We start from the raw sequence: 15,985 nt of genomic DNA, 5'->3' as shown, positions 1-15,985 counted from the left end.
AAAAAAAAAAGGAAAGCAACTATGGGTTCTTTCTTTTGCTGAAATAAACTTGGAGTGTGACATTTTCTTACTTTTTGATCTGTTTTCCTATTTGCAGCAATGTCTATGATGCCAAAAAGAGCCCCTTCATATGCTATGCTAGTATCATATCAATCTACAGAGGAAAAAGCAGACAAGATCAGCTTTATGTTTATTTTCAGAGATAAACCATACTGAACTATTGAATCTTGTGGGGAAAGAGAGAAATAGAAGTTTCACCAAAAGATACACAGCACATTATGTTATGTACTCAATATTTTTGGAGTCTGTGTTGCAACACATTTTTCTCCAGCAGAATTGTAAGAACTGTGGGGTGGCTTTCATCTGTCTTTTAGGCTTTAATTGGTTTTATGTCTCTTTCCTTTTCCTATAAATATACACATGCCCACACGTAGATACACATTTATATGCATACATTCCTTTATTTTATAAATATTGATTAATAATCTTAATAATGCAAAAATGCAAGCAAAGATTCTACCCCCCCCCCCATAGTAATTCTGAATCGTAATTCATATTTTGGATCAATTTGGATTATATTGTGGTTCTTTGTAAACACAGTAGTAAATTACAATATTTTGGTAGTTATCCTGGTGCTTGATATTTACATCTAAACACTCAAATATAGTGCATCAACATAAACTTACTTCTAGGTTGGGAAGCTGAACTTCTGGATTTCTATTACACTTTTAACATTGTACTGTATGCAAATTGCCAAATAATGGTATTTCATTTTAATGTAAATAAAATACTGTTTATTTGTAATTGGCTATCCAAGAGAAAATGAAGAAGATGGAAGCAGAAGCAGCAAGTAGACAAGCAGATGTAGATGTGCACTTGGATACTAGATCTCTGGATAGCAAAGGAGCATACAGTACCCAGCACCTTGAAGATAAACAGCTTGGAAAACACTCTCAGGAAAGCACTCTCCTAACTGTGTTATACCAGATAACAAGATAATGCTCTCAAAAAGGGATGCACTGGAGTTCAACTTTCTGTATCACCTCCTGTTCAAAGCAACAGCAGAAGAAGCAAGCTGGGCAATCTTAATATTTTCTGTATGTCAGTACTCCTAAGTCTCTGAAACAGACCCAAACCATTTCTGTGGTTGAAGATACTTCTTGCTTTTGTCTCCAACTGACTTTAAAAACCCCAACCAAACAGAAACACAATGGTGATGAAGCCTGGTAAGCAGCAGATGCTCACAATGCCAGACTGAAAATGATGAAGTCAAGCAGTTCGGCCACTGAAATTTCACAACAGATGATGATGTTCCAGTAACAAACAGATGCCAGAGCTTCACAATGGCTTATTCAGCATCCACATACACTGAATAAAGAGACTTGAAAAAGAAACACACACAACCACAAAAGCCAAGCTGGTAGAAGCATTGATTTGGGTAATTGTTGTAGAGAGATGAGCATGACAACTCAATGGGTATGAGAAGCTGGACCCAGATGGCAGGAGGTAAGAAAGATCATAGCATTTACTATGCAGCATAGCTGTGAAACAAGGACAGATTGCTCCATTAATATCAGGAAAAATGGAAGAGGATCTTTTCATCGCTGTGGGAAGATCAAGGTATTAAAGTTACATATTGTACATGCAGCAAGAAGGGAAGACCAATTGCAGGACAGACACAGGAACATTTAAGCAGCTCCATTTAGGATTGCATATGTGACTTCAGAATGTGTGATCCAAGAAAGCCTGGCAAATGTTGAAGACCTTCTGTAGTGCTTTGCAAAAACTTAAAATGTTCTGTGGTTGAGAACACTTGCTCTGACTTCTGACACGTCTGAGGAAGGCCAGTGATTTCACTGGGGAATCTTATGGATGAAATGAAGGGCACAAGTGAGTTGTCCTGACAATCTTCGTACTTGATTGGGCTTAAACAATGAAAGGGTGCTTTTGGAAAACTGCATTTGAAAATAGCCTGGTTTCAAGTATCTTTGGTCTCAAAAAAATCACCATTGCTTTGAAAACACACTCAGGAGAGTGAAATGTATTTAACATTTAGGTAGCTACGGCCTGTGTTTGAGTTAGAAGACAGCAAAGGTGTCATGGGGCTAATACTGGGGTGATTAGTTAAAAAAAAAACAAAAGAGAAAATCATGAAGAGCAGCAATTGCTACTGCTTGGTTCTAGGAAACTCCCAGGGGCACAGAGTCCATCACTGGGAGAAGGGAAGAAAAAACTTAGTTTAAAAATGTGGAAAACTCATTGTTTTATTACTCCTGCTACATGTTTCTGTCTTTATACCTAAAAGAGATTGTCTGTAAAAAGTTTGTAGCATGCCTTGGAAATAACTGGATGGGGATTAGAGTGTATAACCATTGTGCTTGCCAATAGTGTTTGAAAACAGCACGTGCATCAAAAGCTAAAATATTTTGCTGGCCTTCCAGAGTTTTTGCTAAACCTAGTGTGCATTGGAACCTGAGTGAATAAAATCCCACTAGTGATCACCATTTTAACAATATGCACTTCACAGAGAGCTGGCTGCTGCACAGAGGAAGGAAATTACCAGTACTAGCAACAACAAAAAAAAAGATTTATAATGAGCAAATATAAAAAAGCTCCAAATAATTATAATATTCACAGCTTGGCAATGACTTTCTAGGCTATGAAATTACTTTTCTTTTGGAAGAATGAAGATTTTACGAGGTTGGTATAAACAAAGGGTAATTGGAAAATCAAATTGCACTATGCAAGATTATTGTAAGGTCTGGAATAATGGTGATAACATTTTAAAAAAAGCTTGCTATGAATCACTGTATTTTTCGTTTTGTACATTATTGCCATCAAAGATGCTCCCTTTCAAGTGCTACATGGGAAACATAAACAGCTAAATACAAATACCAGCTTACCCCTGATACAATAAGTTCTCCTCCCAGGTTCTGAACTTCTGCCTTCACTTTGCTGCAGATATTGAGCTGGTGGCAGTACAGGGCAATGCGCTGCAGGTAGGCCAGCAGGTCCTGTTTGCAGGCTGAGTCAGGGCACTACAGACAAAAGAAATACTTAATTAGATGGAGCTGTGTTTATATGGTTTTATATGGTTTTACAGAGGCAATCAGAGAAGACAGAGGCAATGTGTGGATCCATTTCGTTTCGTCTTTACGTGGAATACTTGATGAAATGGGAAAATACAAACTCTCCCTTTCATTTAACTCAAGAGTTATGAATTGTTACCTGAGGATGCACTGTATCTTTTCCTATAAAGAAGAAACCTCTTTGTCAGCCACTAATGGAGGACAACAAAAATAAAGTGATTGCTGTGTTTCTGTGTGAAGTTCACTTGGGGTATCAGTTTGTACAAACCAGAAGGATTTATCGAGTAGTCAAAAGACCAAATTTGACATGAAACTCCAGGTGCTTGTTGGGAGTCCAGGTTAAGATACAACACGGATCAGTTTAAGTCCAGTTAAACCCAGTTCTGACATTACACCCACTCTAATGCCAACTCTTGACTGTCTTGCCAGCTCCTCTGGCATCCAGCCCTTCAGAGCACAAAGCTCTGCCTCAGACTTGTCAGAAGCCAAGACCTTACTGAGACATTGAGGACTGAAGAGGAAGAGGTGAGACTGTTTTGGTTTGGTATCGGCATATTTAGAATCATAGAACTGAATCATAAAAAGGTTTAGGTAAAAAAGAACCTTTAAAGATTATCCAGTCCAGTGAGCAGCAACATCAACGAGCTCAGGTTGCTCAGAGCCTCCTCCAGCCTCACCTCCTATGTTCCCAGTACTGGGGCATCCACCACCTCTCTGGCTTTCACCCTCACTGTAAACAATTTCCTCCTTAGATCCAGTCTAAAACCCCTTATCCTAGACTTAATGTCTAAGGGATTCCTCTTCCTGCCAGAAGGAAGATTGCCTCCAGCCCTGTACCAGTATGGATGCTGTGAATCTCCTCTGTCTTTTAATACAAATTACATTAGGTCCAATGTGGTAGACTCAGAGAAGGTTTTATAACCAAGATAACTAGAAAAAGGCCCAAGTACAATTTATTCATAGTCTTGGAGATTCTTAATAGAAACTGCAGCATCCCCCATAATAGCAACAGCACAATAAACAACACTCCTGTAGTTAATATTCAAAGTCTTGCCTCAAGAGAACAGACCTCAGTAATTTACTCAGATGAAACACTACTAAAAGGGTTCACTGCTAGCAGCATGTCTCCAGTAAATACTCTTTAAGGCTACCCAACAAAGTCTGACTGACAGTGAATTCTTTGAACATATAAGCTTAGGGAACAAAGATTCCAGATATCTCTTTTTAGCATCTTTCAAAGTTTATGCTCAGTTTTTAAGAAACATTGTCAGACCAGTTCAACAGAAGCTGATAGAGCTAAACACACACACACACAAAGTCAACAACATCAGAACCTCTGGCTTGAGATGACTGCTCTAACCCCAACAGCAAATGCTGTCAAGGAATCTTTGTGGTTAAGTAGTTGCATGTACCATGAAAGCAGTCACTTTGCTTTTTTTCTCTCTCTTTCTCTTTTTTTTTTTAACAATAAACAAAGATGGAGGTTCCTGGAGCTGTTTGGGTTTAATCTGCTCTGTACTTGTGGCAATGCTATAAAGCATCCCTTTCTCAGACAGCTGCCACAGCTTTCAGGCATGAATTCCTAAGAGACTTCTTCTCCCTACCAGTGAGAATTTAATAAAGAAATATTTACCCTCTCCTTGAAGTCTATAAACTGAAGGAAATGAACTTTAAAGCAATACTTCTAGAGAGCTGACAAGGCTTGAAATACAAGTACTTTGAAGTGAATGAAAATGTAGTATCTCTCATTGGAACAGTATTTAAAATTCCAGCTGTCCATTAAAAGTTTACATTGTATGAGTGTCTCCAAAGTTCTGTAAATTATCATTAAAGTGTGAGCGTGGAAACAAACACCTCATTCTCACTGTGATTTTACTGTTTATTATTAAAGTGTGCATGTTACATTCTCCTGGAATGCAGTATGTGACTCAAGGCAATGCACTCAAAGCATAGCAGGTCTCTTCATGTTTCTTTAAAATATTCCACCTCTGCAAATCCTGTAGACTAGGAATTTCAGCAGGTGACAGATGGATTTTTCTGTCTTATCCTAAAATGAACAGATGCTACCTTTGAATGATTGGAAAGGGTTAAGTACAGGAAAAATGCTTGCTAAAAATGAAGAAAACCTAAACTCTGCTTTCTGAGCTTAGGAAAATGGGCAGCTTTGTGTTTCTTGACACTCAGGCCCATACTCCCTGGCAGGTTATGTTACACACTATTACAGTTGAAGGAGAAAAAGAAATTCCTATTTTGACAAGAAAGAGTAGAGGACAAGGAAGTTGTCAAGTTCCCACTTTGAGCAGAATTTCCAGCAGAGTAATTCTCCCCCTCTGCTCTGCTCTGGTGAGAGCCCACGTGCAGTGCTCTGTCTCATCCTGGAGTTCCCACCCTAAGGACATGGAACTGTTGGAGCAAGTCCAGAGGTGGCCACAAAGATCATCAGAAGTCTGGAGCATCTCTGCTCTGGAAACAGGCTGAAATTTGGGGTTGTTCAGCCAGAAAAGACTCCAGGGAGATGTTATGGCAGCCTTTCAGTATATACAGGGAGCTTGCAAGAAAGATGGGGACACACTTTTTAGCAGGGACTGTAGCAAAAGGATGAGGGGTAATGGTTTTAATCTGAAAGAGGCCAGATACAGACTGGATATAAGGAAGAAATTCTCCACCATGAAGGTGGGGAGACACTGGCCCAGGATATCTGAGGAAGTTATTCAAGGCCAGGCTGGAAAGGGCTTGGAGCATCCTGGTCCAGTGGAGGTGTCCCTGTCCATGGCAGGGGGGTTGGAACTTATATTCAGCAGGCAGATCAGTATCCAGGCAGTAACTTTCAACAGGTAATTTTTTTGTCAAATAAAAAAAACCTTTTCCTGCAAAAAGCAACTCACTGACAGAGCTCACATGATATTTCTGCTGATTTTTGTTGTTACCTGATCAGCTACAGCTCGTGCCAATTTGTCCATCCTTGATCCTGCCTCTGCAATCTTCTTGGCTGCATTAATGACATCTGATGTATTCTTCAGGGGGCCTTTACCTCTGTGAAATACAATACAATTATGCACAGCCTAAATAAACCATGAAAGGAAACAGATTTAGTGACTCTGTTTAGTGTTTGATTTTAAAACAGTATTATGAATGATTTCTTAACTTATTACAACTTCACCTTTTAACTGCTTTATAGTAGAGCTTAAGAAATGAGTCTTCTATATTTCCTCTCTCTTACAAAATGTCTCACTAGCAATTTAATCTGATGGTGCCTTCAAGCACTTAATAGTATATGTATTTTTAAGTGCTCAGTAAGCCAACATTCTTTCTGGAATTCAGAGCTATTTAAAAATTATGTTATTCTCAAGCCTAATGTTAAATTTCTGTTAAATTAATGTAAATATTCTGAATGATAATCCTGTCATGTCTAGCAAAAGAAAATATTTTAGAAATATCTTTAGTAGATTTTTTGGTCGGAAAATAAAGACACTGGAAGCATATTCCTTAAGTTACACTTCAAACTTGAACTATTAGCCTCAAGACTGATCTTTCTCTCTGCTCTTATGATGAGGCACAAAAGTCTGATTTTAGTCACTAAAGTTACCAAAATGTGTATAGATACAATTTTAGAAGTCCATGCAGAGTTTTCTGAGTTTGCTTCAGACATTAATTCATTTGCTACTGCTCCTGAGAATGGCTCAGTTAGAATTAAGTTGGTTGGGGGTTTTGTGCTGTTGGGATTTTTTTGTTTTCAAATACTATGTTGAGAAACACAGCTTCAGACAAAACTGATGGAAAAAAAAAAGTACAGCATAGTATTATTTTTGGTTTTTCTTTTTCATCTGTAATGGAAAGAATAACATACTGAAGCATATTTTCATTTTTATGTTCATTTCATACTTTTCATTTCCACCTGAAACAGACACTAAACTACAAGTATGCCACTTCTGTTGAACATAAGCTGTAGCAGAAATCCTTCATGGTGACCTCCTATGCTCTGACATTAATTATATCAGCAGATCTGACTGTCACAAGCTCCATGCATTTCAAAAATTATTCTATTTTAACACTGCTGAGGTTACAGTGAAGCAAAAAGGTGTGAAAGGCTTTGTTCTGTTTTAATGGAATATATTAAACCAGTTTTATTGAACCTGATGTAGGCAGAGGTGCACTTTGATTATTTTTTTTTTTTTATTTACTTCAAATGTGGCAGTAGTTTTCTCTCATTCTTGTATTTTGATTCTGTTCCTTTGATGGTAGAAAATGTAATTACAAAACTTTCAGTTTGATGGTCAATATAGCAAAGGTTTTGTGAGGCTACAGAAAGTGTTCACTTTAAAACATTATTTCTTCCTTCCATGAAACCATGGCACTGTTTGGATATTTTTTCACTCTGTTTTTGGGTAAACGGATCAGAGGCAATATAAATACAAAAATAATTAACAGTCCTTTAAAATATCACCATTCACAGGGGGTTCTACACTCCCATTTGGTATACAGAAGTGATGGAGTCTAATAAAAGAAGAATAGTTATAAAAGCATAGATAGGGAGAAAAACAAATAAATAAGAGAGAATAAACAGAGAATAAATAAGAGAGAATAAATACTTGGAAAGAGTTATAGTAGTAATCTATTAAAATAAGCAAACTCTTATGTGCATAATTAAAGAAATAATGTTTGTTGCCTACTACAAATTAACTAACTATACAAGTGCAAATAGTAATTTGTAAATTAATGGTATTTGCATACAAACACATCTATCTATCTGTCTGTCTGTCTATATCTAACTATCTAATCAGTATGTGCCAACCCTTTATTATCAGTGCAGAGACTGTCATCTCCAAAATGGGCTGAAGGCTCCAGACACAAGGCACATGACCATCTGGAGATTAAGAAATCTCTTTGAGCACCTTGGTGAAATGAGCAAATGGATGTCTTGTTTTAATTCTGATTGGATTTTTGTCCATTTTTGTCTAATCACGTTTTGATAAATACCATTTAGGCTTCTATTAGAAATAAACATTGAATAAACTTTAATTTGTTATCATGATCTGTAATTCAAAGAATCTTGCAAAATGTTCTCCCTGGCATGATTAACAAGATGGCTGTATGTAAACAAATAATTCTGTTTATATAATTTATAAATGGCATTTTGATGCTTTGCAATTAGGAAAGAATAAGACATCAATAGAAAAAAGAAATGAAAGCAAAAAGAAATCATTAGTGACAGGCTCCAACGAAGTATTAGATGAAAACAGTTTCATTTCATTGGGGCTGTTTTTGGGAAGAAGTTCAGCATTCAAAATTATATAGGTAGTTTTGCCATTATTTTTGATGGACATAAATTGTATCAAAATGTTGAAAGTTCAGAGAGGAACATGCATTTAGATGGGTACTAAACAAAATGTCAGTTGAGTGTCTGTGAGGCCACAGATTTCTTTCCTGCTGAACTTCAAGATGATCTGCAAATAAAACACATTCACAAAACAGGGCAAAAACTTCACAGGATTAATCCCATTTGGAGAAACCCCCACAGCAGCCATGTGTGAACTTTTAACTCCTCCTATGTATGATGTGTGTTACCTGGCTTTGCTTCTCTCAAAACACAGCCCATCAACAGGCCATCAATTGCCACAAAAAAAAAAAAAAAAAAAAGGTGGGATATCTGAAGAAGACCACAGCACAGGTTACTTTGTCCTTACCTAGTGAAGTCTGTCATTTCCATCATAATCATGCACATCTGCTTTGCCAGCACAATGATGTCATTCCCACTGTCATCCCACTTGGCCACCTCTGCATCTAGTTTGCTCTTTTCTTGGTGGAATATCTCTACCTGCTCAGCAATCTTAGCCTTCTCTTCCTGGGGAAGCTGAGCCATGATAGCCTGGAAAAAAAATGACAATGAGAGAAGTTGGGCATGAAAAAAGGAAGGTAGAAACTATACATATCCACTAGGCCAAATGAAGTGCCCAACTCCTGATTTTCTTTCCATGGGAGTGGAAGATGGCAAGAAATATCCAGCAGACATTTGGTCTGTGTTAGGACAGGTAAAATTAAATTCACAGGATGTTTACAGCTTTCCTCATAAATCCAAGAGTTCAAAAATTATATATGTGATGCCATGATACACAAATTCCTCAGCAGTCAATACAGAAAGATTAAAAAAAAATTCTGATAAATCTTAACTTTGAGGAAGAACAAAATGAATTCTATTTACGGGAAAAGACAGACTGAATTTCCAGTATCTCCCCTAGGCCCATTCTCTGTCAGAAATAAGGTTTTCTGCTAAAACAAGCTATGACATGCAAGATAATATGTTTGAAATGAATTGGAATGAATGCATCTTTCAATAATATTTAGCAGTCTAACTGTCTCCTGGAAGCTCTGCAAAGAGGCACAGGTTGATACTAACCTGCCTCAACACTATCAATAAAGCAGAAAGTTCCCCACCCTCCCCCAAGAAGAAAACTCTATGAAATTATAGAAATTACTTTTAAAGATCAAATGGACATTTCCAATAACTGTTTCCAAGTTGAGCTGCTCTTTGGCTTTAGGGGTTCTGGAGACAACATTATGCATTTAATGGGGTGTGACACATCTTTAAGTGTCATTATGTTTTTCCTTGTTTATGTCACTTTCAATCAGCTGAAGTCTTTCTCTACATATTCTTAAAATGCTCTTGGCTTTTAAAAATTCGTAATTGACCTTTTCCAAAACAGAAATTAAAAAGGTTTTATAAACAGTAGATCAGAAAATGAGAAATTTGCAAATTAATCGAATTAAAATTCAACACATGAGTTTTAATTAGGCCTTATCAATGTAACCCAGCAGTTTCAAATGTTAGTCCAGCCTTTCCCCAGAAAAATCTACTGTAAGTCAAGCTGATAAATAAATATATAAAAGGCACACAAAACACCAAAGCAGAGAAATTAAGGGAAATGAAGGGAATGTGGGAGCAGTAAAATTTGAAAAAACAATCTGTATGTTTTGCATCCAGTTTCTCTCTGTAAGCAGCTTTACCCCCACTCCCTTTAACAGGTATATAGTATTTTAACATTTTTATTCCAGTTGCTGATTCATTTTCCAAGAAGCTACATCCTACAGCACATGCAGCACATATATTCAAGTTTTATTTCTTCTGAAGACCATCACAAGTCTTTCTACTGAAGTACTAATAGCTTTATGGAGCAAGCATATTAAACAGGGCCATTACATTCCATAAACAAAAATCCAGCAGAATTTTTGCTACAGAAAAGGTTCAAATGACTGATTTCAGATTAGCAGACAGATTTCAATGACTCACAAGACTGTGGACTGGGCAGCTCCTGCTTAGCATGTTTTCATTTTCATTTTTCATCATTTGCTGCTTCCTGAGACATATTGCATTTTACATTATTCTGGAATGGGATTGTTTTTATAATATATTATGTTTACACAGTGTGTAGCTGATCAAAACAGAAGGTTTTAAGTGCAGCAGTAATAATAACCACCATAAATGTAATAGAATTTAAGACTCCCAAGTCCCTAGATGAACTAGGCTCTCAGTAAAAGTACTGCAGTCTTTACTTAGTTTTCTGCTCAGAAAAGGATATGCTACCTAATCCTAAATGGAAGAAAAAAAAAAAAAGACTGCTGTACCTGAGACTTACTTTAGTAATCAGTTCTTTGAATATATGAAATAGGACTTTATGGTCTTTAACATATAAAAATCACATATAAAATTGTCAGCTGCATCCAGAACACAGCTGTGACATAGGATGATAGGATGGTGTCCAGGCATCATTCTGAAGTTCTCCTGATCTCATGGCTTTCAGTGCCAGTTCCTGGTCACCTAGTTCTCTGGGATGGGACCCACAACCCAGCTGGTCTTCATCTAGGTGACACTGATATATATGCTATATCCTTGATGAACAAGGACAAAATGTTTTGTTCTTTGGATGCAGTGACAGAAGAACATTTTCTGATACATGGTATTGTTTATTTCCCATCTGTACTCAATATTCAAGGAAATTAATTTAAGGAAAAAAGAAATCTCTGCCCATTCCATTGTATTTATGTCTTGGATTCCTCCTGTACCTCTGAATAAGTTTCATTTAGGTTTTCATGGCTGTACCTTTTCCTTTCAGGGTGTAAAATGTTTGTGTCAAGCCCTAACAAACTGTGGGTCTTCCTAGAGCAGCTGAAAACTCCTCCTTTATGGCCCTCTGAGCTGATCTTTCAAAGCTTTGCTGCCTTTTGGTCCTCAGGTTGTCAGCCCTACAAATCCTCTTCCAGAATTCAAGGTAAGAAGTCACTGTCCAATTTACCAGTTTTTCCTACAGGGTTGGTTGTGTGTGGGGAAGATGCTTTTAATGTGATCCATCACTTCACTTTTAGTATTTACAAGAAGAAACCTGCAGACCTGTGTAAATGACAATAATTCAGGTAATTCCCACTTCCTAATGGTTTTCTGCTGGAAAATTTAAAGGCTTTTTTTTTTTTTTAAATCACTTTTTTCCAGTCAAATGTACTTTCACAGTGTCATTTGTCCCCCAAATTATATTCTGCTGATTTTTTAATATATAATCTGAGCTGAGCAGCCTATTTAGTAAAAGGTAAACATTCATCAGAGGGTGGCATAATCCTGAGTGTTAACAGACTTCACTTCTCCAGCACCTGTGACCCCTGAAGCACTCATCAGCTTCATTTGCAATCCCCATGCACAAGCTAAGGTCACAAATCACAGTGACTTGAGTTTATCATGATGTAATTACCCTGGTAAAATTACATTGACTCAGTAACAAATGTCTTCAATTACAATTAAATTACAGGGTCTACTCAGTAGCTTAAACAGATCTTCTTGACAGGTTTGCACACTGGGAAACATGACTAATGTAAGATTTCTCTGGAGACAGCACACGGTGCCCTGATGGAATTTTATTTTATTTTTTTTAATATTTTTAAAAATAATGTGTTGACTACTCCCATGATTTCAGCACATTCCAAACCTTCAAGGCCTTCTCCTACAGCTACATGGCTGATCCAACTTACCACATAAGCCCAAGATCATTGAGTAAAGTCAGTGCTTTACAAATAGGCGAGGCACAAAAAAACCCTTTAAACACCGAGGTTAACTTAACCCTGCCCTTTCCTAAGCGACCCTGAAGATTTAAAATCAGTGCATTTGCTTCCCAAGTCATAGCTCTTCATTTCCAGCTCTACAGACACTAAAATGTAGCTGATGGGTTTGATTCTCACCCTTGCACTCTGGCCAGCAATGAGCTGATCATCCTCAGTCTGAACGCTCGTTCGGCTGCGGACGTCGTAATCTTCCTGCTCAAAGTCTGAGTCATCCTCAAGCTCTTCAGGTGTCTGGAGAGAGAGAGAGAGGAAAAGAGAGGAGATGACAACCTTATAAAAGCTGCAGACAAAGTCCTAGGTATAAGAAGCTCTTACTTCATCGACTACCTGCCCAGGAAATGCTGTTTCTCTTCCCTTCTAAATGAACTTGTCGGCCAAGCAGTAAAGAACTGGAATTGAAGTGTCTTTAAAATTAAGTTGTTTCAACTCTAGTTTTCTTTACAAATGGCATTTATCATTACTGTGGTGTAACTCTTCTTAACTCTGTTAACATGATGAATACAGTTCCAGGGATGACTATCCTTTGGAAACACTAAAACCTGGAATGCAGTATTTCAAAATAATGTTATTTCACATATAAATGGACACTAATGCTGTTACATTACTGGAATCTCCACATAATCCTCAAAAGAGAAACTAAATAACTGGGTAACAGTGACTAACATCCTAGAAAAAAAATTATGAAGGCCAATACATTTTCCCTTTGAAGAAATTGTAAATGTTGTTAATCACTTTTAAAACAAATGTGAAGTTTATAGTTTGCTCTATCTTGTCAGTCCACATGGTTCTTTTCAGATACAGAACTTTGGAATTTGCCTCATCCCTTACACTGAAAGCACATTATCTCTATTGCTGGTGCTAGAAATGGTGTGAGGGTCATGAAATTGTTATTTCTATGCTGGCTTCAGGCTGTTAAAGTTCTTGGGAGGAGGGAGAAAATAGATTGATCTGTTTATTTGGGTTTTTTTACCTTCTAGCAAAAAATTAGGAGAATAAAAATTTCCTTATGTATATACAAAGAGTTTACTTTATCTCCCTTTTCAGCACTTATTAAAATACAGATGGTGCAAAACCAGAAATGTACTTCAGAAGGGAGACCAGATTCCATTTTGTGCTTGAATAGCACCTAGTACAACAATCTGGCCACAAGTAACTTCTGTAGGTACAATACATGATAGCTGCAAGAGAAAAAAGATCACAGGAGCTGTGCAGGGAAATCCTCACCTTACTGGATACCCATATGCCTCAGTGTCAACCCAGAGGACCAACCAATACAGAAAAAATCATCCATGCTGGCATTTCATGCTTGGAGGCAACGTCAAGCTTGCTAGCAGAGGTGCTAATCATTGCCAGTTGTCATTACAGCTCTATCCTGAAGATGCTCAGTCACTAGGAACTGGTCCAAACCCTCTAACATAATGTAGAGAAGCCTTTTAGTGATATTTATATTGCAGCCTGGTTTCCAACATGAAGTGCACATCACTGTTTGTAACAGGAAATCAGCTGCTTTGCTGGCTGCATGGTGAAGCACACATGATGAGGAGAGTAAAACACAACCATCTTCACTGGGCTTCAAGACAAGGAATTAAATACAGGTTTTGGATGCTGAGCAGGGGAGGATGAGATAACCAAGTATGACAGCATGGTAATGAAACTCAGGCTGCAGCTCTGAAGGGATGCATGTACAAATAGTGTATATAACAGGATAGGCAGGAGATGAAGTTAGGTGAAAAAAGAAATTTATATTTACTGCCGCATGAAAAAAAAAAAAAGAAAAAAGATTGGTACCCATCATTATAATGTCCAATGGCTCTTGCTTTCCTATCACCTTTAATCACATTATTCTCTCTGCTCAGCTGCCTGAGGGCAGGATGTGACTTTAAAATCTGTCATAAGCAAACCAGCTACTAAAAGAATTGTACAACACCCTGAGCAGAGTCTTTGCTATCCTAGGGCTCAGCTTTTTATCTGCTTAGGCTTGACTGTGAAAACAGGAACAGGAGGGGGAGTTTCAACCCCTTTTTCATAACCCAGCTGTCTCCTCCCAATCCTCCAAGGCCATTCAGCTGGCCCAGTTGCACTGGTCAATGGTCCTTGTAAAACCAGCACCAATTCCCCACACAAGTATACTCTTAATTTCTTCTGCTGCCACTTCTATATGTAAGACTATGAAAGAGAAAACACAGCCCTTTCCCAGGATGTTGTAATCAGAGTTGCCATAAAGTAAGGATGTAATAATCAAAGCAGTAAAATCTCAACACTGTAACCAGTAAGGATATGAGGATGTCTCTAAAAAAGCAAAAATATTCTGAAAATCCTGTGTTTCAGGGGTTCATCAAGCATTCAGAAAACCCATACTGCTGTTACTGCCTGATATTCATATTCTGAGAGTTTAAGGTCTTTAGAAGACTGAATCTTAATAGGTACAGGTGTTGAACTTGGAGAAAATGTAGTGCAAACTAAAATGGCAAGTTAATCCAAGTGTTAATAATACACTACAAGCATGAGAAATCTCAGTATTTTCCCTCTGTGCAAGTGATATCTAATTCAAAATTATCTTTCAGATTCACTCTCTTTAGGTTTTCAAGTGTGGAGAATTCAACACCCTCATTTTCTTCCAAAAATAACTACATCTTTCATTAAGATGAAGAACTGTAGTTAAGTGTTATCTGTATGCTGCCATGCTTTTCTCTCTTGCAATATTGCTTTGTTTTATTTGATCTCTTGGAGATGCAGCCTCTCAATAATAGGCTCTCCTAAAAAGAAATATTATATTGAAGTACCTTGACTTAGAGATTTGTACTCTTAGCAGGGCTTTCTAAACAACAACTCTAGGTTTTGTGCACAACTATCAGGACCTTGATATTTAAAATGCAGTTTCCAAGACAACAAAGTCTGGAACTTAAATGATCTGAGCTGGAAGACAGAAGGACTGAATCAGCCCTGCAGACACCTAAACCAATGGTCACACAGATGTAAAACACATGGATTTGAGACTGGAGACCACTTCCAAACAGAATTCTGACAAACACCAGTGATAGGAAGATCTGGAGTTCCTTTCAAAACTAATAGAAGTTGTAGAGACAGAAAAATACCCGTTTTTCACAAATTTTTAGTCTGTCAGCTCTGTAGCACAAGCCACGACTTCCCAGGACAGTATCTTTTCAAACACAGAATCTCTCCTAGATTCTTCACCAACTTCCTGAATTCCTTTATCAGTCCTATAACATCCCCATAACCACACCTGTATGTTACCTGTTTGTTTTAGCACTGCTATTTACTTCATCTTTTCTTTGAGATTTTCACCATAGCTCTATTTATATGTAGCTTTCACTGGAGCAGATTCAAGGTAACTTGAGTTTCAAATTAAAGTTATAATTACTGAAGAAACATCCAAGCCGGGTTTGATTTGTTAATTTCATTTTTTTTAAAAAAAATATTTGACTCTTTGACTGTAGACTACACTGAAAAGCAAGACTCACACCTACTCTCACAATTATTTCTTTGTTCTGTGGCTGTTTTAATTTACTTGGTTGGAGTTTTGTTGCTTTAAGCAAACTGACTCTACTGGTTGGTCAGTGCTGAAATGACACATTCATTACCTCAGTAAACATTCCAAACCATCCCTGCAGAGAATCACTGGAGCAACAAGTTATTTATTCAAATTGTAACCAGATTTACCTCATATCCTAACACACATACAGTAGGAGAAAGCCCCACACCAATCTACACAATTTGTGACTATCTTAGCAAATTAATGCAATTACTGTGGAAATATTAATGAAGTTTGCCTC

The 15,985-nt window shown here is 37.5% G+C and overlaps 1 protein-coding gene across 4 annotated transcripts in view; it reads right to left on the bottom strand.

Moving 5' to 3' along the window:
• CTNNA2 (catenin alpha 2) overlaps positions 1-15,985 on the bottom strand; it is a 418,069-nt gene that overhangs the window by 25,130 nt on the left and 376,954 nt on the right. For all 4 annotated transcript variants that reach the window (XM_071753185.1, XM_071753183.1, XM_071753184.1 and 1 more), the window contains 4 exons: positions 12,309-12,422; positions 8,774-8,955; positions 6,017-6,122; positions 2,904-3,038 (listed from right to left, as the gene is read on the bottom strand). In XM_071753185.1, the coding sequence (XP_071609286.1) occupies positions 2,904-3,038; positions 6,017-6,122; positions 8,774-8,955; positions 12,309-12,422 (537 nt within the window). The remainder of the gene's footprint in view (positions 1-2,903; positions 3,039-6,016; positions 6,123-8,773; positions 8,956-12,308; positions 12,423-15,985) is intronic.

Source organism: Heliangelus exortis, chromosome 10 (genome assembly GCF_036169615.1).
Source record: "Heliangelus exortis chromosome 10, bHelExo1.hap1, whole genome shotgun sequence".
NCBI lineage: Eukaryota > Metazoa > Chordata > Aves > Apodiformes > Trochilidae > Heliangelus > Heliangelus exortis.
Note: the sequence above shows the minus strand (reverse complement) of the source record. Positions and strands in the feature narration are given on the sequence as shown.